Source organism: Ovis canadensis, chromosome 24 (genome assembly GCF_042477335.2).
Source record: "Ovis canadensis isolate MfBH-ARS-UI-01 breed Bighorn chromosome 24, ARS-UI_OviCan_v2, whole genome shotgun sequence".
Lineage (NCBI taxonomy): Eukaryota > Metazoa > Chordata > Mammalia > Artiodactyla > Bovidae > Ovis > Ovis canadensis.
Genome location: NC_091268.1, coordinates 32212130 through 32235981, shown reverse-complemented (window position 1 = coordinate 32235981; position 23852 = coordinate 32212130). Strand labels below are relative to the sequence as shown.

Below are 23852 nucleotides of genomic sequence, written 5' to 3'. Positions count from 1 at the left end.
CACATTTTTTTCTGAGTGTGTGGCAACGCATCCCATCTCCTCCTCCCTGTCTTCTTCAATCTCTTCCCTACCAGTCAGGGCTGAGCGGTCTTTCATCTGCACCAATCAGCACTTGGACCCCCACGCTCTGTTCAAGGCTGAGCACTCCCTTCTCCAGCTCTGCGTTCCTATAACTTCGACTTGTGCCATGAGCTGGCTTTCTCTCTCAGAAAAGTCCCCCCCCCTTTTTTTTCCTCAGAAGATGAGAACTGGTAGAGTCTTCTTTACCTCCCAGAGCTAAACCTTTACACACAGCAGATTCTGAGAATGATATGATTTTTCCCATGTTATCCATCTGTTTGCTCATTTTCTTTAGTCTTCAAATGCTCTTGGCACCTCCTAATCTAGGCTTTAAGTAGCATGAGGACAGAGCTGCTTCTAATTCTCTGTATCCCTAGCAGGTTCCCAAAATAAAAATGCTGACCATCTGAACACCTTTAGGAGGTGCTTAACTAAAGCTGGCCACCAGCAGCCACGCAAACTGAATCTAGTCTACCAATTGTTTTGTTTGCTCAGCACAGGGATTTTATTCATTTATTTTAAAAGTTATTTTGGAACATGTAAAAACCCAGATTTCTGGCTTCTCTAGAAAACTCTGAGGATCTGGCCACACTAAGACCATCTTTCTCACATAACCACCATGGGCTTGAACCTGACCATCAGCCTCCACACACGGGCACCACTCCTGCCCAGCGTGCTCAGATAAATGATGACACTGCTTCTCTTCTCTACACCCTCAGGGTTCAGCCCTTGTAAAGTGGGTGTTTGAAGGAGGAGGGGTAAACCACTTCCCTCACTGATCTTTAATGACTGGTCCCAAGCCCATTGAATTTTATTTTCTTCCCAGGAAATGATCCTCTTCTTAACAAATGCTTACCATAGCCATTGTCAGGAGCACCTGGATATGGATTAGCCATCTCCACAGATTGCATTTCAATGCTTTCAGGATAATCAACATCTTCTCTCCCAAGGGTGCCCAAGGGGCTGACACCCTCATGGTGATACGGGGGCTGGACTGAAGATGTTCTGTTGAGCATTCTGCAATCCCAAAATGATGAATCAGTATTCATCTGGTAGTACAGTAAGGACAGTCATCCATCCATCCATCCACCCATCCATTCATTCCACTGAATGCCAACCATGCATGGGCAAGGGGGAGAGAACACAAAGACAAAGACATGGGTTGTTGGCCCTCAAGGAGCTCTCCATACAGTCTGGTCGAGCTTCTTAAACACAATCATAAGCAATTATAATACAAGTAGTAACTGGTGAATATAAGAAGACAGGTCCAGTGAGTTCACAGGAAAGAAAATTTGGGCTGAGAGTTTGAAGGGAAATCTACATGGAAAAGAAACATCTGCCCTGGGATTGGAAGGACAAATCCATACATAAAGAGTTAAGAGTAGGGCATCCAAAGATGAAGAATAGCACAAGTAAGCCTGTGAGACCAGAAAGTGTTGAATAGATAAAAGGAATGCTATGAAGGGCAATTAATTGGAGCAAAGATTCTCAATTTTATGTATATATCAATTCCCAGGCCTCACCCCAAACAACTAAATAGAAGCTTTGAAAGTTGGGCCCAGGTATTTGTATGATTTTTAAGGCCCCCCCCCAGGTAGTTAGGTAATTATGAGCATCAGCCAAGGTTAAGAACCACTGACCTACAGTATAGGGCGGAGGTAGGGAGAAGATGGGCCTTCCAGGTGGCTCAGTGGTAAAGAACTCGCCTACCAGTGCAGGAGATGTGGGTTCGATCCCTGAGTTGGGGAGATTCCCTGGACAAGAAATGGCAACCCACTCCAGTATTCTTGCCTGGGAAATCCTATGGACAGAGGAGCCTGGCGGGCTAGAGTCCATGGGGTCGCAAAAGAGTCGGACATGACTTAGCAACTAAACAACAGCGACAGGGAGGGGATAGCAGAAGTGGGAGGAGGCCAGTCAGCCGGGGCTTTGGCTGGCATCTTACATTAGTGCAGCACATCCTCATTCTTAAGGTACCATAAGTGAAGTGGCAGAGTCTTTCTCCCAAAGGTTATGGAGAACCATGGAAGATAATAAACAAGGGAGTGACAGGTCAAAGGTATATTTTCAATGATGAACCAGGCATTGGGGGATAAGACCAAGAGGACATTTTGACCTAGTCCTTTTAACCCTCCTATTTAGGTTCTGAAGACATTTGAGCCCACTACACACCCAAATCCCATATTTTTGTTCTTGTTTTTCAGTCACTAAGTCGTGTATCACTGTTTGCAACCCTATGGACTGCAGCATTCCAGGCTTTCCTATCCTTTATTATCTCCCAGAGTTTGCTCAGATTCATGTCCATTGAGACAGTGATGCCATCCAACCATCTCATCCTCTATCACCGCTTCTCCTCTTGTCCTCAATCTATCCCAGCATAAGGGTCTTTTCCAATGACTCGGCTCGTCACATCAGGTGGCCAAAGTATTGGCGCTTCAGCTTCAGCATCAGTTCTTCCAATGAATATTTAGGGTTGATTTTCTTTAGGATTAACTGGTCAGATCTCCCTGCAGTCGAAGGGACTCTCATGAGTCTTCTCCAACACCACAATTCAAAAGCATCAATTCCTCGGCGCTCATCCTTCTTTATGGTGCAACTCTCACATCCATACATGACTACTGGAAAAACCATAGCTTTGACTAGGTGGACTTCTGTCAGCAAAGAAATGTCTCTGCTTTTTAATATTCTGTCTTGGTTTGTCATAGCTTTCCTCTCAAGGAGCAAGCATCTTTTAATTTCGTAGCTGCAGCCACAATCCGCAGTAATTTTGGAGTCCAAGAAAATAAAATCTGTCACTATTTTCACTTTTCCCCCTTCTATTTGCCAGGAAGTGATGGGACCAGATGCGATGATCTTAGTTTTTTGAATGTTGATTATCTTTTTAAGGTAATTATTGAATTTGTTACAATATTGCTTCTTCTTTTTTTTTTTTAATGTTTTGGTTTTTGGGCCTCTTCATCGAGAGGCTCATTAGTTCCTCTTCGCTTTCTGCCATAAGGGTGGTGTCATCTGCATATCTGAGGTTGTTGATATTTCTCCTGGCATTCTTGATTCCAGCTTGTGCTTCATCCAGCCCAGCATTTCCCATGATGTACTCTGCATAGAAGTTAAATAAGCAGGGTGCCAATATACAGCCTTGATGTACTCCTTTCCTGATTTGGAACCAGTCCCTTGTTCCATGTCCAGTTCTAACTGTTGCTTCTTGACCTGCATACAGGTTTCTCAGGAGAAGGTAGTCTGGTATTCCCATCTCTTTATGAATTTTCCACACTGTACGGTGAGCCACACAGTCAAAGGATTTAGCATAGTCAATGAAGCAGTAGATGTTTCTGGAATTCTCTTGCTTTTTCTATGATTCAACAGATGTTGGCAATTTGATCTCTGGTTCTTCTGCCTTTTCTAAATCCAGCTTGTACATCTGGAAGCTCTCGGTTCACACACTGTTGAAGCCTATCCTGAAGGATTTATGCTGAATTCATAAATATTACTAGTATAAATAGTACATACAAAATAAAACTCACATTGGTTAGAATTTCACATAGTAAATTTGTTACAGGTTAAAAATAGCCTGAAAAATAAATAAAGAATCACATGCTGTTGGCAACATGAACACTGAGACACTTAATGCAGGAAACATTAGATTTGGTAGAACTGTCACCCAAGGTTAACACTGTTAATGACCCAAACTGTACCTAATAAAATTTGTCAATGACTAAAACTGATGGAAGATTAAAATCTTCTTGACAAAATTTAGATCTACAGAATCTGAATCAGGAAAAATTAGACTTAAAGAAACCTCCTTAGAGGAATTCCTAACAATGGCAAAAACTATAATCAATACAACTTGATGAAAACAACAGCAATGGAGAAGATCAATGAGCCAAATCTGCTCTACACATGGAAAGTGGTCAATTCTGGCAATAATTTCGGCAAAATAAAGATGAAAGTGGAAAAAGTCAGAAGTGGCTCAATCACCTTGTATAAAAATAATTGAGTAAAATGGATTCCATGGTGTTAGATTTTTCAAAAGATTTTCTTGATTAAAGTGCATTCCTGTTGATATAGTTCTGGTTAAAAGATTTGGGTTCGTAATTATCACCTTAACCCTAATCTCATTGGTGAAGTAGCAGGGTCAAAACAGTGAGATCTAAATGTCTTGCAGGGACTAGGCAGGAAGAGATAAGAGACTGGGAAGGATGTTATTCAAGCAAGAAGTGATGAAAGATTATCAGTTAAGAGCATGAAGCCTCGGGCTGAGAATCCAAGGCCCAGTGAGGTATACAGGTAGTGGTGAAAGTTTCACCATAAATCCAGGTCATGGAAATCGTCATCATATGTGTCCTTATCCCAATTAAGTTAAACATTAATTGACTTAATGATCTAACCTTCATCTCCCATCCCCACTGGAGGGAGATTCCAGCACTTACTGCCTGGCCATTTCCAGCTCCTCTGAAGAGCCATAATCATGACCATTCTCAGCACCTGGGTAATCAGGCTCTCCCCAAAAGTCTGGAGAGTTCTGATGGTCCTCAGCACCCGGATAGTCTGGTTCTCCAAAAAAGTGTGGATGGTTAGCTTGACTTTCAGCACCTGGATAATCAGGCTCTCCCAGAGAGTCTATGTATGCCTTGACTCTGGGGCTAGCATGTTCCAGATTCCTTCTGGAGCCTGGATGGTTTGAACTGGCTCTGGGGCCAGAAGAGTTCAAGTTTTCCTCAGCTCCAGGGTAGTCTGGTTCTCCCACGAAGTCGAGATAATCTTGATTTATTCTGGAGCCTGTGTAGTTTCCACTGCCTTTGGAACCAGGAAAATCAGGATTTCGTTGAGACTGAGAGTAGTCTGGCTCTCCAGATGAGCCTGGCTGGTATGGATTCCTCTGAGATCCAATATAATCTGGTTCTGCCAAAGGCTTGGTATAGTCTGTCCCTGCAGAGTATGGATGGCTCCTGGTGCCACCATAGGCTGGATTATTCTGAGATCCAGGATAATCTGTTTCTGCTAGAGACCCAAGATAGTCTGGACTTGTTCTGGACTCTGCTGGGTATGGGCTGCTCCTGGTGCTGGGTTCATCTGAGTTGTTCAGAGGACCTGGAGTTTTCAAATACCCCGGAGTATGGTTTCGAAACCCAGAATAGTCAGGGTAATCTGGGTCTTCCTCATAAGCGCTATTCCTGTAGGCAGACATGTTTACTCTGGAGCATTAAAATGCGTCTGCAGTTATTCAGCAATCTCTTTCTTTCTCTGAAAAACAAAAGGAAGAAAACGTCAGATTTTTTCCCCTTTCTTCCCTGCAATAATTGATGGTTACCTTGCAGTATCTGTTCTTTTTCCTTTCCTAGTTAGGTACACAACTGTCCAAAATAGAGACTATATCTCCCAGCCTCCTGTGCCTCTAGGTGCAGCCATGAGAGTAGGCAATGAGATGTGGGCAGAAGTGGTATGTATTACTTCTGGGCTGTGCTGTTAAAGAGAAGGGGTATTCCTCCCTTTCTCAGTCTTCCCACTTCCATGGACTGGAATGTGGAAATGATGGGGTGCCATCTGGGCCATCTGTGGATGGTGACTGCAGCCATGAAATCAAAAGATGCTTGCTCCTTGGAAGGAAAGCTATGACAAACCTAGACAGCGTATTAGAAAGCAGAGACATAACTTGGCTGACAAAGGTCCGTCTAGTTAAAGCTATGGTTTTTTTCCAGTAGTCATGTATGGATGTGAAGCCTGAGTGCCAAAGAATTGATGCTTTCAAATTGTGGTGCTGGAGAAGACCCTTGAGAGTCCCTTGGACTGTGAGGAGGTCAAGTCAGTCAATCCTAAAGGAAATCAACCCTGAATATTCATTGGAAAGACTGATGCTGAAACTGAAACTCCAATACAAGGAGGGGAGAAAATTTAAAGAAAGAAGTAATAGGATTTGTGGATTGACCTGATACGGAAAGGGTGAGAGCTAAGCAAAAGAAAAGTCAGAAATAAACTCCGCAGTTTGAGCCAGCATGATTAGATAAATGGTGATGCTTTTGAAAGAAGCAAGTAGACCACTTTTAAAGTTCAGCCAATGTTTACAGATTTATCTCTATATAAAAACGAAAAGGGTTAGACTTTTTGTTGAGCAATCAGAGCTAAAGAATTAACCTTCTGCCACTGTCATCTACAACCTTTTCAGCATAGCAGAAAGTTTTTCATTATTTGTGTCCCTGTCCAGCATCCACTTCTCTCTTTTGTAGTAACATTTCCCCTCTCAATTCATGTCAGCCAGGTGTAAATGTGTGACCCAATCAGAATTGTTTGCTTCTTGGCCACAGTGATTGTGTCAGAGCCAGTAAGACTCAATTCTGGGAGTTTTATCAGAAATGTTGAAAAAGAGAAGCTCTCTCTTTCGGTTGGACTTGGGCCTTAGGAAGTTATAAGCCTGAAGTTGCCAGAGGTCACCAGGGAAGGAGGCCTGCCTGAGAGCAGTGCCAACAGCAAAGAGAACAGAACCAAGAGATAAACAGAAAGAAGGGTCAAATGCTACGACATTGTTTAAGCACCTGAATCTGGCCGTGCCTGAAGGCAGCCAACCACTGGACGCTTGAGTCATTACATTCCCCTTTTGAATTATAGTTGAGTTGGGTTTTTGTTGTACAAAAATGAAAGAGAATTTCAACGAATATGCTGAGTTTTACAAACAGAAACATTCACACAAACTGAGTGCTAGAAAGGCTAAATGCTGGGCTTTACGGCAACTTATTTTTCATAACATGGAAAATGAACTCATTTACTTATGAAATTAATATGTATTTAAGGTTTAGGGTTTCCATGGCCTACTAAACCTTAGCTATTACTATTACATCTAACAAACTAAATGTGCCTACTAAACCTAAGAAAATAAATCCCGGTACAATACCAGCCTAAGAGAAAAAAGTATGTCCACCAAAAGGCGATGAGAGTGCTCATAGATGCTTTTCTCACATAAGAGCCAGAAATTGTAAACAAGCTAACAGTAGAATAAGTAAATAAATTGTGGCATAGTCATACAATGAAACACTCCACAGCAGTAACAAAGACTGAACTTCTGTGCCATGCAATGACATGGATTCATCTCACAGAGGCCATGATGATTGAAATTCAGATACAAAAGACTACAGATTGCATAATATTTATACAAAGTTCAAGAACAGGCAAACTAAATAATGGAGCTAGAAGTCAGAATAGCGATTACCTTGGGGAAGGGAGGAGATGGGAAACAATATGAGCGGGCAAGCCTCTGGGATTCTAGAAATGTTCCCCTCTTGATCTGGGTGGTGGCTACATGGTGGCATGTGTGTGCACATCAAGGACACGTAAGAACTGTGTGGGTGCATGCATGCTCGGTTGCTCAGTTGTGTCCAACTCTTTGCAACCTCATGGACTATAGTAAGAACTGTGTACCTCTCTATAAATATGCAACCTCTTACTCTTAAAAAGAAAAAGAAAATGAGAAAGATCTAAACCAGAAACCATACCGTGAAACCTTCTATTTCCCCTTCTATTTCCTTCTAATTATACTAGTTGAAAATAAATGAATGGCTCTAGCTCACAAATATTACCAGTTTTCTCACATATGCATCACAGAACATCTGAGTGGATGAAAGCAAAAACTAGCTGACAACAGGACACATTATCTGAATTGAATCATCTGTTGATGTCAGTTCAGTTCAGTTGCTCAGTCGTGTCAGACTCTTTGTGACCCCATGAACTGCATCAAGCCCGGCCTCCCTGCCCATCAGCAACGCCCAGAGCTTGCTCAAACTCATGTCCATTGGGTCGGTGATTCCATCCAAACAACTCATCCTCTGTCGTCCCCTTCTCCTCCTGTCTTCAGTCTTTCCCAGCATCAGGATCTTTTCAAATGAGTCGCTTCTTCACATCAGGTGGCCAAAGTATTGGAGTTTCAGCTTCAGCATCAGTCCTTCCTATGAGTATTCAGGACTGATTTCTTTAGGATGGACTGGTTGGATCTCCTTGCAGTCCAGGGGACTCTCAAGAGTCTTCTCCAACACCACAGCTCAAAAGCATCAATTCTTCAGTGCCAAGTTTTCTTTATGGTCCAACTCTCACATCCATACATGACTACAGGAAAAACCATAGCCTTGACTAGACGGACCTTTGTTGGCAAAGTAACGTCTCTGTTTTTTAATATGCTATCTAGGTTGGTCATAACTTTCCTTCCAAGGAGTAAGCGTCTTTTAATTTCATGGCTGCAATCACCACCTGCAGTGATTTTGGAGCCCAAGAAAATAAAGTCTCTCACTGTTTCCATCGTTTCCCCACCTATTTGCCATGAAGTGATGGGACTGGATGCCATGATCTTAGTTTTCTGAATTGAGTTTTAAGCCAACATTTTCACTTTCCTCTTTCACTTTCATCAAGAAATTCTTCAGTTCTTCTTCACTTTCTGCCATAAGGGTGGTGTTATCTGCATATCTGAGGTTATTGATACTTCTTCTGGCAATCTTGATTCCAGCTTGTGCTTCATCCAGCCCAGCATTTCTCATGATGTACTCTTCATATAAGTTAAATAAGCAAGGTGACAACATACAGCCTTGATGCACTCCTTTCCCAATTTAGAACCAGTCCATTGTTCCATGTCCAGTTCTAACAGTGGCTTCTTGACTTGCCTATAGATTTCTCAGGAAGCAGGTCAGGTGGTCTGGTATTCCCATCTCTTGAAGAATTTTCAAGTTTGTTGTAATCCATGCAGTCAAAGGCTTTGACATAGTCAATAAAGCAGAAGCAGATATTTTGCTGGAACTCTCTTGCTTTTTCAGTTATCCAGTGCAGGTTGGTAATTTGATCTCTGGTTCTTCTGCCTTTTCTAAATTCAGCTTTAGAAATATCTGGAAGATCTCAGTTTACATACTGTTAAAGCCTCGCTTGAACGATTTTAAGCATTACTTTGCTAGCGTGTAAGATGAGTACAATTGTGTGGTAGTTTGAGCATTCTTTGGCATTGCCTTTCTTCGGGACTGGAGTGAAAACTGACCTTTTCCAGTCCTGTGGCCACTGCTGAGTGTTCCAAATTTGCTGGCATACTGAGTGCAGCACTTTCACAGCATCACCCTTTAGGATTTGAAATAGCTCAACTGGAATTCCATCACCTCCACTAGCTTTGTTCCTAGTGATGCTTCCTAAGGCCCACTTGACTTCACATTCCAAGATGTCTGGCTCTAAGTGAGTGATCACACCATCATGGTTATTTTGGTCGTGAAGATCTTTTTTGTACAATTCTGTGTATTCTTGCCAACTCTTCTTAATATCTTCTGCTTCTGTTAGGTCAACACCATTCCTGTCCCTTATTGTGCCCATCTTTGCATGAAATGTTCCCTTGGTATCTCTAATTTTCTTGAAGAGATCTCTAGTCCTTTCTATTCTATTGTTTTCTTCTATTTCTTTGCATTGATTACTGAGGAAGGCTTTCTTATCTTTCCTTGCTGTTCTTTGGAACTCTGCATTCACACAGGTATATCTTTCCTTTTGTCCTTTGCCTTTCGCTTCTCTTCTTCTTTCAGCTATTTGTAAGGCCTGCTCAAGCATTTTGCCTTCTTGCATTTCTTTTTCTTGGGGATGGTCTTAATTACTGCCTCCTGTACAATGTCACAAACCTCCGACCATAGTTCTTCAGGCGCTCTATCTATCAGATCTAACCTGTTGAGTCTGTTTGTCACTTCCACTACATAATCATAAGAGACTTGTCTATGTGATGCTGTGCAATGAAATGGGTAGGAATCAAGCCCTTGGCATCGGGTTTAGTTTCTGTCTGCTAGCTGTGTGGACTTGGGCAAATCGATTTACTCAATCTCTTTGATCCTGTTTGCTCATCTGTCCCATACTGAGTAACAATGCCTCAGAGAGTTGGAAGGAGTGAACAATAGGGGGTGCATGAAGAACTGGCATCAAGGAAACATTCACTGAATGGAAGATATTATTTACCACTATTTTGATTTATGTGTAGTGAAAACCCTGGCAGCTTTCACGAGAAAGAAGCCTTGGTGGACAACAAAAGTCAGGCATTCCATTTGCAGCAACATGGATGGACCTAGAGATGATCATACTAAGTGAAGCAAATCAGACAGAGACAGACAAGTGTGATGTCACTTACACGTGGAATCTAAAAAAAAAATGATACAAATGAACTTCTTTGCAAAACAGAAACAGACCCACAGATATAGAGAAATTTATGGTTACCAAAGGGGAAAGGTATGGGGGAAGGATAAACTAGGAGTTGGGATTGGCAGATACAAAATACTATGTATAAAATAAATGATAAGATCTTACTGTATAGTACAGGGAACTATGTTAATATCTTCTAATAAGTTACATGGAATTCCTTGGTGGCTCAGATGGTAAAAGAGTTTGCCTTCAATGCCAGAGACCCTAGTTTGATCCCTGAATCAGGAAGATCCCCTGGGTAAGAAAATGGCAACCCACTCCAATATTCTTGCCTGGAACATCCCATGGACGGAGGAGCTTAGTGGGCTACAGTCCATAGGGTTGCAAAGAGTCAGACACGACTGAGCAACTCCACTTTATTCACTGTATGTATAGGGTACGTATAGTTGAAAAGAATCTGAAAAAGAATATGTGTGTGTGTGTGTGTGTGTGTGTGTGTGTGTGACCAACCTAGACAGCATATTAAAAACCAGAGACATTACTTTTCCAGCAAAGGTCCATCTAGTCAAGGCTATGGTTTTTCCAGTGGTCATGTATGGATGTGACAGTTGGACTATAAAGAAAGCTGAGCACCGAAGTATTGATGCTTTTGAGCTGTGGTGTTGGAGAAGACTCTTGAGAGTCCCTTGGACTGTAAGGAGATCCAACCAGTTCATCCTAAAGGAGATCAGTCCTGGGTTTTCATTGGAAGGACTGATGTTGAAGCTGAAACTCTAATACTTTGGCCACCTGATACAAAGAACTGACTCATTTGAAGAGACCCTGATGCTGGGAGAAATTGAGTGCAGGAGGAGAAGGGGCAGACAGAGGATGAGATGGTTGGATGGCATCACTGACCCAATGGACATGAGTTTGAGTAAACTCCAGGAGTTGGTGATGGACAGGGAGGCCTGGTGTGTTGCAGTCCATGGGGTCACAAAGAGTTGGACATGACTGAGTGACTGAACTGAACTGGTGTGTGTGTGTGTGTGTGTGTGAATTCATATATAGAAATCAATACAATGTTGTAAAGCAACTTATACATCAATTTTTTAAAAAATCAGGCAGTCAACTAGGACATAATTTTAAAAAATAGAAATCTTATAACAAAGAAGAAGGAAAAGAAATTCTACCATATTCCTCAGTTGACATAGTGATTGTAAATGAGAACTAAATTTTGGTGTGAGCTTCTTCTTAGTTCAGACTGAAAGAGAATCAATCATACAAGTTATGTGATACTCATTTCTTGTGAAAAAAAGGAAGTATATCAGTTTTTCAAGAAGTCAATGCTTCTCCTCAAGATGAATTTCTGAAAAAAAAATGTGTCTCGAGGACCTTCTAAAGGGATCAGTTGACCCCATAATATAGCTCAGGGTCACCAGCAAAGAGCTCAGACCCTTCAACAACTCCAGGACAAGCTGTTGGGGCTGGGAGTGGGGAGTGTTGGGGGGAGCTCTGGAGTCCCAGCAGGTCATTGTAAGGTGAGCAACCCCCTTCCATAAAGGCAGTGGCATTGGGCTATTTTTGGCCAGTGGGCTGTGAGCATGTGTTACTTCAAAGCAAAAGAATTTAAGAGTCAAAAACACAACCTTCTAGTGCCTTTCCCCTGCCATGGCAGCCAGTGACATTTCAGATGGAGACTCGTTCTTCACCCATAGACCACTTGACTAAATGGAGCACAACCCACCCCCAATAATCCGTAATAGCATTTCATGGGCAAGAAATAAACTTTCCGGAGTCAGCCATTGAGATTTTGTGTTTGTTTCTTAATGCAGCAGAGTCTAGCCTAGCCTGACAATACAAGATCATTTAGAATCTTTGACAAATATATCTTTGTGTATTATATGAATATATATATTTGTGAACATATTCATGAATGAATGAACTGTTGGCTGATCACATATAACATCTGTCTACTTATCTATCAATCATTTATTTATTTACCTGTTTATCTCTATGTGTTTATGAATATGTATTGTATGAACATACCTATTCATACAACACACACATTTAATATATGTATTCATAACGTATTTATGAATATATAAGCTCATGAATATATTCATATAACACAAATATGGATAGATAGACACTATATGTGATCAGCCAATGAGTTTCAATCTGCTGTTACAATTCTCTGTTCTACTGACGTCATTTGACAGGAGTTTGTACAGTGCACTTGTCTTTTTCACAGACCAGGCACAAATATGCTCTAACCACTACCACCTAGTGGGACAAGTCCCTAAGTAAGCAAAGCGATAAGCCACAGAAAATGACTGAAAGAAAAGAGAGAGGAGGAAATGACTACAAGGAAATAGTCTTGAGCTGGCAGGGAAACTAAATGGGAGTGGTCTTCTGAGAAATTTACTCATAGTTTCCTACTAAGTATTAGAGGTACAAATATCCTGTCCTTTCCAAGGAAAAATTTCTCTTTGTGCCTTGGAAGAAGCTCAAATACATATATATTTTCCTTTTTATTGAAATATAGTTGCTGTACAATATTTTATAAGTTACAGATATACAATTTTAATTGTTATACTGCATTTTATAAAATATGGGTTTTAGATTTTATAGAGTATATCATATATTCTTTTGCCTCTAAATTTTGTTGCTCTAGTATCTTCCCAATAAAGGCCGTTGAATCGTCTATTCTTAGTTCTCCTTTCGACATCCATTTAGGTTTTCCTACTTCACGGCTTCTCTGGTTTTCAGTCACATTCCCACACGATTATAGGTCTTTTGAATCTGTTAATTGCAGGTTCCCTATCTGATCTTGCAAGTCTCCTGTTTGAATGGGCGATCATAACCACCTTGCATTTAGCTAGTCCAACAATGTTCAAGGGATAAACTACATCCTGGAATCTTGATGAGGTCACAGACAGGCTATTTATCTGGATCTCTACTGCCTCTTATATTTCCCAGATTTAAACCAGCATAAGCCACAGCAAGTCACCCAGGATCTTTGTTCTGCAGTCACCAAAACAACCTCACAAAACAGTGACATGGAGTCATTAAGGCCAAGCTTTACGTGTAATGAGAAAAAATGGAAACAATCCAAAAACCCATCAACAAGGGATGGATCAAATCAGCGATAGCACACCTGCATAATGGAATATTGTGGAGCTAAACAGAACGCTCTAGATCTCCATGTTCCGGCAGAAGACAGCCAGCTTTGTATGGCTCGTCTCTCTAATCTCCTTTTCCAGTCTCCTGCCCAACCCCACGCTAGAATCACGAGGCAGTCGTAAACTGCACAAAGGTTAATTTTGCTAATCAAGGCCAGTTATTAGCCGAAAGACAAGGGAAGAGAGGACAGAGCCTTGTAAAAGCTCACTTGACCACCATCAAACGCAGGACATCACCCCATAAGGGGCAAAATGAGGCCACAAATTCTCATTTCAGCTCAATGTTCTATCTTCTGATGGGGTGAACTTTGTTGTTTCCACACGAGACAACCTTTCAACCTAAATGAAACCGACATGCTTATAAATGGTATAAAACACATACAAATTTAAGATCCACAGTCAAAGTTATTAAAGTGAGTCTGTAGAAATTTTTAATTAGTTCCAAAGAGCCACCATCATTTTGATTTAAATCAACCGAATTTTTCAGGTTTTTCTCTTTTTTGGGGGGGGGGTGGTGTTACATTTTATTTTGCTAACTAAAGACACTAAAAACAACAACAGCAACCATGACCTACTATCACTGTTATTTCATAAAACATTTTATAGACAGTTTTTAAAAGGAAAAAATCCCAATCTAAAAAGGAAGAACAGTCCATTTAATTGAATAGATTAACTTTCTTAAAAACTTACATCTCTATCCTCGCTTTTCTCACTTTGTCCCAAACGAATGCAAACTTCACACACACCGACTTGGCATGCAGATGACGTTGGAACTACAGGGTCGGATGGATGTGTGTTTTCTCTCCCACTGGCTGTTGATAGAAGCTGGATCCAGGACGATTTCCAGAAGGTTATAGTCCTTAACATGAGTCTGAAGTCTGAAAATTCCCTGCTACTGATTGCAGGCCATACATCCTGAAAATCAGATGACAGAGGACTTTGACTTCTACAAGAGATGGTGTCACACCACACCCCTTACTGGTGCGTATGAAGGAGGGACATGCTAGTTCAATGCCTTCTTATTTTCTTTCCTCTTAAGACTTTTAATTGAAAAGCAGAGACATTACTTTGCCAACAAAGGTCCGTCTAGTCAAAGCTATGGTTTTTCCAGTGGTCATGTATGGATGTGAGAGTTGGACTGTGAAGAAAGCTGAGCACCGAAGAATTGATGCTTTTGAACTGCGGTGTTGGAGAAGACTCCTGAGAGTCCCTTGGACTGCAAGGAGATCCAACCAGTCCATTCTAAAGGAGATCAGCCCTGGGTGTTCTTTGGAAGGAATGATGCTAAAGCTGAAACTCCAGTACTTTGGCCACCTCATGCGAAGAGTTGACTCATTGGAAAAGACTCTGATGCTGGGAGGGATTGGGGGCAGGAGGAAAAGGGGACGACAGAGGATGAGATGGCCAGATGGCATCACCTACCCGATGGATGTGAGTCAGAGTATACTCTGGGGGTTGGTGATGGACAAGGAGGCCTGGTGTGCTGCGATTCATGGGGTTGCAAAGAGTCAGACACGACTGAGTGACTGAACTGAACTGAAGACTTTTTAAAAATGGACAACAATCAAGTATAGAGAACAAAAGAATAAATACTACCAAACACTGATCTTTTTCATGTTAATTCCAGATTTGTGCTTATTTTCTCAAGGAAATAAAGCATGATGGTAAAATGGAAGCTCTCAAGCTTCCCCTCTACCCAGTTTTCCACCACTCTCCCCCTCCCCCTTTCTCTGGCCAGAAGCCAGCACGATTCTGAATTTGGTTGGTGATTTTCCACTTCATATTGTTTATATGTTGACCACTGTTAGGGGTTGGATCATGTCCCCAGTAAAAGATATACAGGAGTACTTAACCTTTGGTATCCCAGTTTGTGACCTTTTTAGGACACAAGATCTAACAGGTAATCAAGTTAGAATGAGGTCATTGAGGTCCGGTATGACTGTTGTGCTTGTTAGCAGGGGAACTTTGGACATGGCCATGCACACAGGGAGGGGTGTGTGGAGAAACACTTGGAAGATGCCATGAAGATTGGTGTTCTCCTGCCTCAGGCCAAGGATTGCTAGAAGTTGGAGGAGGCAAGCAAGGATCCTTCCACTATAAGCATCGGAGGGACCATTACCCTCCCAACACCTTGATTTCAGACTTTCAGCCTGCAGAACTGTGAGACAATACATTTCTGGTAAGCCACCCAGTCTGTGGTACCTTGTCAGGCACTGTTAAATTCCCCTGGGAAATAAATCGGCCGTTCCCTCTCCCCACCTTACCCCTGCGTTTGAGAATGGCTGAGTTAAACTGACATTAACACAGGAGATCTAAAAAAGGGCTTTTCCAGCTCTCTAAGTTCATGAGATAAAGAAAAATTTGCAGGAAAAAAGGAAAGGAAAGGGAAACAGAGGTGAGATCTTTTCATTAAAGAGGAAGAAGTGGACATTTTGTATGATTAGGAAGTGAAGGGATGTATCAATACTTCTGAGACATAATAGCACCTGCCTGCTCGGAACCAGGCTGCAGGGGCGTACGCTTGCTCAGTCTTCACTCATTTTGGCGGGGGGACTCTACATGCTCTTGTTTTGTTGTTGTTCACACTAAGTCGCATCCAACTCTTTGTGACCCCATGAACTACAGCACACCAGGTTTCCCTGTCCTTTACTATCTCCCTGGGTTTGCTCAAACTCAAGTCCATTAGTCAGCAATGCCATCCAACCACCTCATCCTCTGTCACCCCCTTTTTCCTCTTCCCCTCAGTCTTGCCCAGCTTCAGGGTCTTTTCCAGTGTTGTGAGTCAGCTCTTTGCATCAGGTGGCCAAAGTATTGGAGCTTCAGCTTCAGCATCAGTCCTTCCAATGAACACTCAGGGTGATTTCCTTTAGGATTGACTGGTTTGATCTCCTTGCTGTCCAAGGGACTCTCAAGAGTCTTCTCCAGCACCACAGTTCAAAAGCATCAATTCTTCAGTGCTCAAACTTCTTTTTTCCAATCATTTAAAATCATTCTCAGTTACAGGGGTTGCATTTCTGGAGGGTAGTTTGCCAAACTTTTATAAACACGCTGGCCTGTTTTTTCCTGGGTCATGACCTTCGTACATGCTGTTCCCTCCACCTAGAATGCTTTTCCCTCCACTCTTGGTCTGGTTAACTCCTCATCTTTAAGGAGCCAGCTTCAACTCTGCCTTCACAGAGAGGCCTCCCTTATTCCTCCATATCCAGACAGTTCTCCTTGTGTTTCTCTCATAGCATCCTGCCCCCTTTTCCATAGGACTTACCAATTTGTAATTATATATTAATTGTGTGCACTTATTGTTCAAAATGTGTCCTCCATTAACTGAGAGCTCTGTGAGGGTCAGAGGTGCTCTGTTTTGTTCAGTATCTCCCCAGGATCTAGCACCACGCCTAGGAGATGAAGGAGACACTCAATATCTGTTGAAGGCACGAAGGAATGTTGTCCCACAAAGTTGTCATTCATCACATGCATTGCCTGCAGCCTATCTTGCTGGCAGCCAGTAGGAGGGCAAACCAATCTAACTGGGATCTGCTGGACCATCCTGGGAGAAAGTTTCATTCAGACCTTCTCAGGCCTGGGTCCACTGTGGCCACAAACATATCCCATTTATAAACTGAGGGTTTCAGATCATCACAGGGATTCTTGAAAGGAGAAATTTCCTCATGGAAAATAACAAGATTTTATCATTTATTATCTCCCAGCGATAGCTCCTTCCTTTTTATTTCTTGTTCAGGGATTCAAGTTAATAACTACATCATCTCATTAGCGCTAGTGATTCTTCAACAACTCTCTGAATGGGCCACTGTCTCTTTTTCAATGAGGAGAGAGCAAACCTCAAGTTTAGAACCTTCATGAGGCTACAACTTATGACTAGACCCTAACAATTTCACTTTTAAATTAACAAGCAACAAAATATTTGGGATATGTAGTTCTGTGAGCACACGCACAACCACCACAATCAGGATATAGACAGTTTCATCACCTTAAACTCCCCGCTGCCATTCCCTGAAATCACCCCTCCTCCCATCCTTAGCCCAAGAAGGGTCTGTTCTCCATCCCAATAGTTTTGCATTTTTCAAAATGTCATATAAATGAAATCATACAGAATGTAGCCTTTGAGGGGCTCCTTTCACAATCTAGAATTTAATCACATGGTTTGGTTTTCCCTGTGTGTGTGTGTATGTCTATGGGCTTCCCTGGTGGCTCAGACAGTAAAGAATCTGCCTGTAACGCAGCAGACCCGGGTTCGATCCCTGGGTCAGAAAGATTCGCTGGAGAAGGGAATGACTTCCCCCTCTAGTACTCTTGCCTGGAGAATTCCATGGACAGAGGAGCCTGGCAGGCTACAGTCCATGTGGTTGCAAAGAGTTGGACACAACTGAGCAACTAACACTTTTCACTTTTTTCATATATGTCTATAAATACATATAAAGGTAAATAAATATAATAATGTCTATAAAATAAATATGACTATATAGTCACCTATATCTATAAGCAAGAGATACAAATTTTTAATTTACAATAATGACATTTCCTTTTAAAATAAATCTATTAGTTTAAAAAAAGATAAATAATAACATTCATAGTCCAAAAGAGTAGTAACAAGAATGAAAGTGGAATGCAAATGACAATATTTAGGGAAACAACGGACATTATACAAATAATATAATTACATACTCTCCTCTTTCCCTCCACATGCATTCGAAATACCAGCCGTAATTCTAAGAATTCCTGAAACGGAAGGAAAAGGAATTCAAAAAGAAGACATTGCTCATTCCCAGGCGTCTCATTTGAGCCAAACGCTCATAATTGCAGTTCTAGAAGCCTCGATTCCTTTCAGGAACCTGATCTTGGGAACTCAATTCCCACACAAAGAACAAAGACCACCACATGTCTGAGAGCGGTTGCCCAGGCATGAGGCCACACGCTCAAACACGTCCACGTATCAGCGGAGACACAGACCTTATTTGCTCACAAGTGCCTTGTTGTTCTTCTGGGCTGGTCATGTCAGCTTAATGATTACTTTGGCTGACATCATTGAAGCCACTGTAAACAAATACCTTAGAATCCTTTATCTGCAGGGAAAGCGCAGAACAAGGAAATAAAACCAAGGAAATCAATCTCTTTAAAGCATGTGAGGGAAAAACCCTTCCATCACCCATTTAACTAGTTCATCCCGGAACTAAACATGTGTTAGCTAGCACCCCATGAGAGTCTTCTCCCGGAACTAAATTATTTTAGGAACTGTTTCTGCCTTTGCCTCAGGCACATTCAAGACCACACATTGGAGCCCTCAGAATATAAGATTTGGTTTGCTATGAGTAGAAGGGGAAAAAAATAACAAAAAATAGCAAAACATCTTGTCTTTTTTTCAAGGTTTCAACAAGGAATTTACTAAATTTTAAGAGATTTACTTAATTCCCAAGGAACAGTCGTTGTATTTTATGAATGCTAAAAGAATGTAAGATTTTTAGCTTGTTAAGCACATAAAAAAGTGTCAAAGACTAGAAAATGAACGTCAATTTTCATCCTATGAAGGACATCACCTTGACATGGGAAAAGTCTATCCAAAGAATGGTCTAGCGGGCTACATTTAGCACTGAAGTAGCCCTGGAGAAGGGAATGGCAACCCACTCCAGTGTTCTTGCCTGGAGAATCCCATGGACAGAGGAGCCTGGGGGGCTACAGTCCATGGGGTCGCAAAAAGTCAGACATGGCTGAGAGACTAACACTTTCTGAGTTCAGTCCCAGACCACTGCAACCAAGTGAATATTACAATTAAGTGAGTCATGTGAATTTTTTTTGTTTTCCGGTGCATATAAAATTTATGTTTATATATATTGTGGTTTATTAAGTAGTAATAGTATTACATCTTTAAAAAACAAGGGATATACTTTAATTTAAAAATATTCAATTGCTAAAAATGGGAACTGTTATCTGAGCCTCCAACGAGTCAATCTTTTTGCAATGGTAACATCAAAGATCACCGTTCACAGATCACCATTACAAAATAACAGTGAAAAAGTTTAAAATATGCAAGAATTACCAAAATGTGACACAGAGACACAAAGTCAGAAAATGCTGTTGGAAAAACAGCACCAATAGACTTGCTTGATGCAGCGTGGTCACAAACCTTCAATTTGTAAAAAAAATATATATATATATAAATTGAGGTGTGCCTGCAGAACTTTTTATGATGATGGAATAGTTCTATATCACACTGTCAAATACAGCAAACATTGACCACATGTATCTAGCGAGTACTTAAAATGTAGCTAGTGCAACAGAATTTTATTTTTAATTTTATTTTAATTTTATTTAATTTTATTTTATATTTATTTTATTTTATTTTTAATTTTAATTTTATTCAGACGGTAAAGAATATGCCTGCAATGCAGGAGACCTGGGTTCACTCCCTGGGTCGGGAAGATCCTCTGGAGAAGGGAATGGCAGCCCACTCCAGTATTCTTGCCTGGAGAATTCCATGGACCGAGGAGCTTAGCAGGCTACCATCCATGGGGTTGAAAAGAGACATGACTGAGAGACTGACACTTCATTAACTTTAATGTAGATAACCATGAGTGATTACGGGACTATCAGTGCAAGTCTGGGGAAGGAAAAGAGAGTGAAGCATAGAGCCTAAAGGAACTTCAACATTTAAAGCGTCGCTGATCTGTGTGTTCTGGGGACCATCAAGCTGGATGCCCAGGAGTCACCCAGGCGCCTAAGGGAGATGGGGACCCATGGATCATCAAGTGACCAACTTGTCCCAGTTTCCGCAGGACATTCTCAGTTTTAGCACTGAAAGTTCCATGTCCTGGAAACCTGCCAGTCCCAGGAAGACCACCCTAGTTTGGGTCCCATCCCCAGAAGTTTTGATTCAGTGGGTCTGGGGTGGGACCTGGGAAGCTGCCTTTTTATCAGGTTCCGTGCACAAAGGTTTGAGAATCACTGCGAATAAGCCAGGGAACGGATCAGCAAGGAGCAGGCAGAGAAGTGGAGGGAGAAGAGGAGATGTGAGGGTTGCATGCCTTCCTGCCTGGCTGACTGCCCCAGCCCCTCCCAGAAGAACAAGGATCCCTTTCTGGGAGAGCTGGACCCAACACAAGGAGTCATCTTGGCTCCTATACCTGCAAAGACCCACTGGGAGGAGTGGGTGATTCTGCTGCTCAAAGAGGGACCCCACTTCTGGAGACCCTGCCTCTTCCCCTCCCCCACTGTCAATGTGCTCAGAATCCTGCCCAGAGCAGGGAAAAATGATAAACCTAAGTGATAGCCAGGAAGCTGGCTGAGAGCAATGAGAGGCCACCCCTTCAGCTAACCGCCCAATAGCCATCCAATCCCACCAAGCAATGTACCAGCCCAGCCCTCACACGCCCCCACAGGGGGCTGAGAAAACCCCCTACCAGTGGACTGGGGGAACTTTCCCTACTCTAGCACATGCGCACACCTTCCACTAATCCAGTACAAAAGTAACCTTTGGTGGCTATTGGATTCATTAACTGCTCATAAATATTCCATGAATACATACATCTAATTATAAGACAGAACTATGACAAGGCCAGGCACAGTAGATCTTGTTACATAACCTGCAGCTGTCAGTCAAGGCTGTCAATCAACGATCCCTCTGGATTATGCAAACGGCCCTGCCTTAAAAACTAGGTACCCCAGTCCTCCAGGGCCATTTGCCTCCCTTGGCCTAGCCCACCTCTCTTGAGGTGTTCTCTCTGTTCTTTCTTTGCGTGCAGCTCAGTCGCTCAGTCGTGTCCGATCCTTTCTGACCTGTTATTTCTTTGGTCATTACTAATAAACTGTATTGTAGTAGGTAAGACCTTATATTCTGCTTTGCCCCTTACCAAGAGCTGAGTCCCACAGGAGGAAGGGTCTCCAGACTCTCCTTCCACTAACACTTGGTGCCTCTCCTGCCTGGGGCTGGGGATCTCCCTCTTCTCTACCACTGGGTGTCAGAAAGGCAGGAGGGGCCGGTAAAGGTTGAGCTTCATCCACACTGTGATTCTGGGTCTGTGTCAAGCCTCCCTCGTTTAGAAGAAAAACAGCCCCTTTCTAAATCCACCTTTGGCACTAGAAGCTTAGTTCTTAGACTAGTTCAGATTTGTATAATATAACAGTCCTATTATAAGGCCTATTTAAACAAACATTCTAGAACACAATCTAAGTATTATTCCAGGTGTGCAGACAGGAAAAGAGAAACTGAAACCAATGATAACGAAACAACAAGCACGTGTATGCCAGGCACGCTATGAGTGCTTCACAGGTGTTAGCCCATTAAATCCCTGCCATAGCCTTAGTGATAGATGCTATTATTACACTTATTCTACTGAGAAGGACACAAAGGCACAGAGAGGCTCAGTAACTTTGCCAAGAAACACAGCCAATACTGAGTGAAGTGCAGTATCATAAATGGCCCTTCCTCTTAGGGAAGAGAATCCTCTTTTTCAACTTGCTTGTCCACCATTCACATTTTGAATACAGTCTTCTTTTTGCCCATGCTGAGTAAGTATGAAGTTAGGCGTGGGAAGTTTCTAGATTCAGGGCTATTTTCAGCAGGGCCAGGAGCCGGGTGAGGGATACACATTCAAGGGGTGCCCCAAATTCCAGTAATCAGGATCAATAACATTTTAATGCAATTTTTTTTTTTACTTTACAATATTGTATTGGTTTTGCCATACATCAACATGAATCCACCACAGGTGTACACGTGTTCCCAATCCTGAACCCCCCTCCCACCTCTCTCCCCATACCATCCCTCTGCAATATTTTTTAAAGTAGGAAAAATGCAAAACTCCATGATGAACTAAAAATCAACATTTTCAGTAAAGACAGGTCTGCTGCTGCTGCTGCTGCTGCTGCTGCTGCTGCGTCACTTCAGTCGCGTCCGACTAAGGATTACTAAATTGTCCTCTGGCTCCCATTTGGCTGAGTATGGATTGTCTGGCAGGCAGGAGCCCACAATCCCTGAGTCACACTCCCACATATTGTCATCTCGCCCCAGGAATGCAGGTTCTGGGGGCAAAGAAAGTCATCTTACTGGAGATCACCACCTAGCTCCTCTCTTTTTAAGGTCTTTCCCCTGATCAGACAATTCTAAGTCAAGCCTCCACCACAGGAGAAAAGTCTGCCTGTCACTATTTTGCATGTATTGGGGATGCAAATACAGGAAGTATTGGAAGCAGTAACTATGGTTCCCAGTTCTTCTGTTGAATTATAGAAATAGGACATTCTTTCCTTCTTTTAAAAACCATCCACCCTGATTCAAATGCCATAGAAAACAGAACTTATTTGTTTGGGCTTGTAAAAATCCAGAACACTTACCCAGTCTCTTCTTTCCCTACAAATAAAGAGTATCTTTCCTAGAAATGACCTTGCCTAATAATTAGCATTCCATCAGCGTGTAGGTTTGTCTCTGGGAACACTGAACCTTCGGTGGCTGCAAATAACCTGAGCAGTAATACAGTCCAGTCTCCTTTTACTCCATCCTGGGACCTCTTGGCAAACATGATCTGTCATATGACTCACTGAATTGTCAGAAAGTTCAGCCTGACCCTGCCTCTGAGGAGAGAACCCTTCCTGGCAAAAGAGGACTCTAAACCCCACCCCTGACATCCAGTTCCGTTGGAGGTCTGTTTGCCAATCTGTGCAGAAGGAATCTAGTAGAATAGCAACAATAACTAATAAAACGCATCAAGACAGCACCATTTGTTGAGAGCTTAACTCAGCACCAGGCACCATGCTATGCATTTGTAACTGCATTCTCAAGCAACCTTATGGGGAGGTACTATTATCTCTATTTTATGATGATTACATTGAGGCCCAGAGAGGTTACGTAATTTGCTCAAGGTCACACATTTACAGATAGAATGAAATTCAAACTCTTTCCTTTCTGCCTGAACTTTAATCATCATCATCATCATCATCATCATCGTTGTTATCAGAGGAAGAAGGGAAGGATGAGAAGGAAGAGTCAGAGGTAACATTTACTGAGTGCCGACAGGGCCCCATATGTTCCAATTAGCCCTGACAGCCCCACATAGGAGTGGGAGCTCTTAACACACTACTCATCCTACAGACAAGCAAGCTGAAGCCAGAAAGGTCCTCCTCCCCCAGCGTCTCCCAGTGAGGACCCGGGAAGCCGAGATTCCAGTGCAGGCAGACAGCTCTAGAGCTTTCTCTTTAGCCAGCACACTGCTTTGCCTCCCATGTCCCCATAGTCATTCTTTCCTCTAACAAATATTTATTATGCATTTATTCTGTACATAGCATCTGGTGCTAAGCAACAGAACAGCCCCAGTTTTGGCCCCTCCCAAGACTCATTCCCGAGCATTCCACATCATTTCTGTGACTCACTCCTAACCCTTCTTCAAAGTATCCTCTCTTACCTGTGCCCCATCTTTCAGGAATAGGCAGGCGTTTCCTTTCTAATCTGCAGAGACAGTGAGGGTCCTCTTTTCTTACTAACTCATGAGACCCATTTTTTCTGCC

At 42.3% G+C, this 23852-nt stretch overlaps 1 protein-coding gene across 1 annotated transcript in view; it reads right to left on the bottom strand.

Annotated features, from left to right (window-relative positions):
- The window catches only part of TMC5 (transmembrane channel like 5), an 83659-nt gene that overhangs the window by 50702 nt on the left and 9105 nt on the right, over positions 1 to 23852 (bottom strand). Inside the window, exons 2-3 of the mRNA XM_069570218.1 lie at positions 4488 to 5301; positions 917 to 1077 (exon numbers count right to left, since the gene is read on the bottom strand). Coding sequence (XP_069426319.1) covers positions 917 to 1077; positions 4488 to 5245 — 919 coding nt within the window. The 5' untranslated portion in view covers positions 5246 to 5301. The remainder of the gene's footprint in view (positions 1 to 916; positions 1078 to 4487; positions 5302 to 23852) is intronic.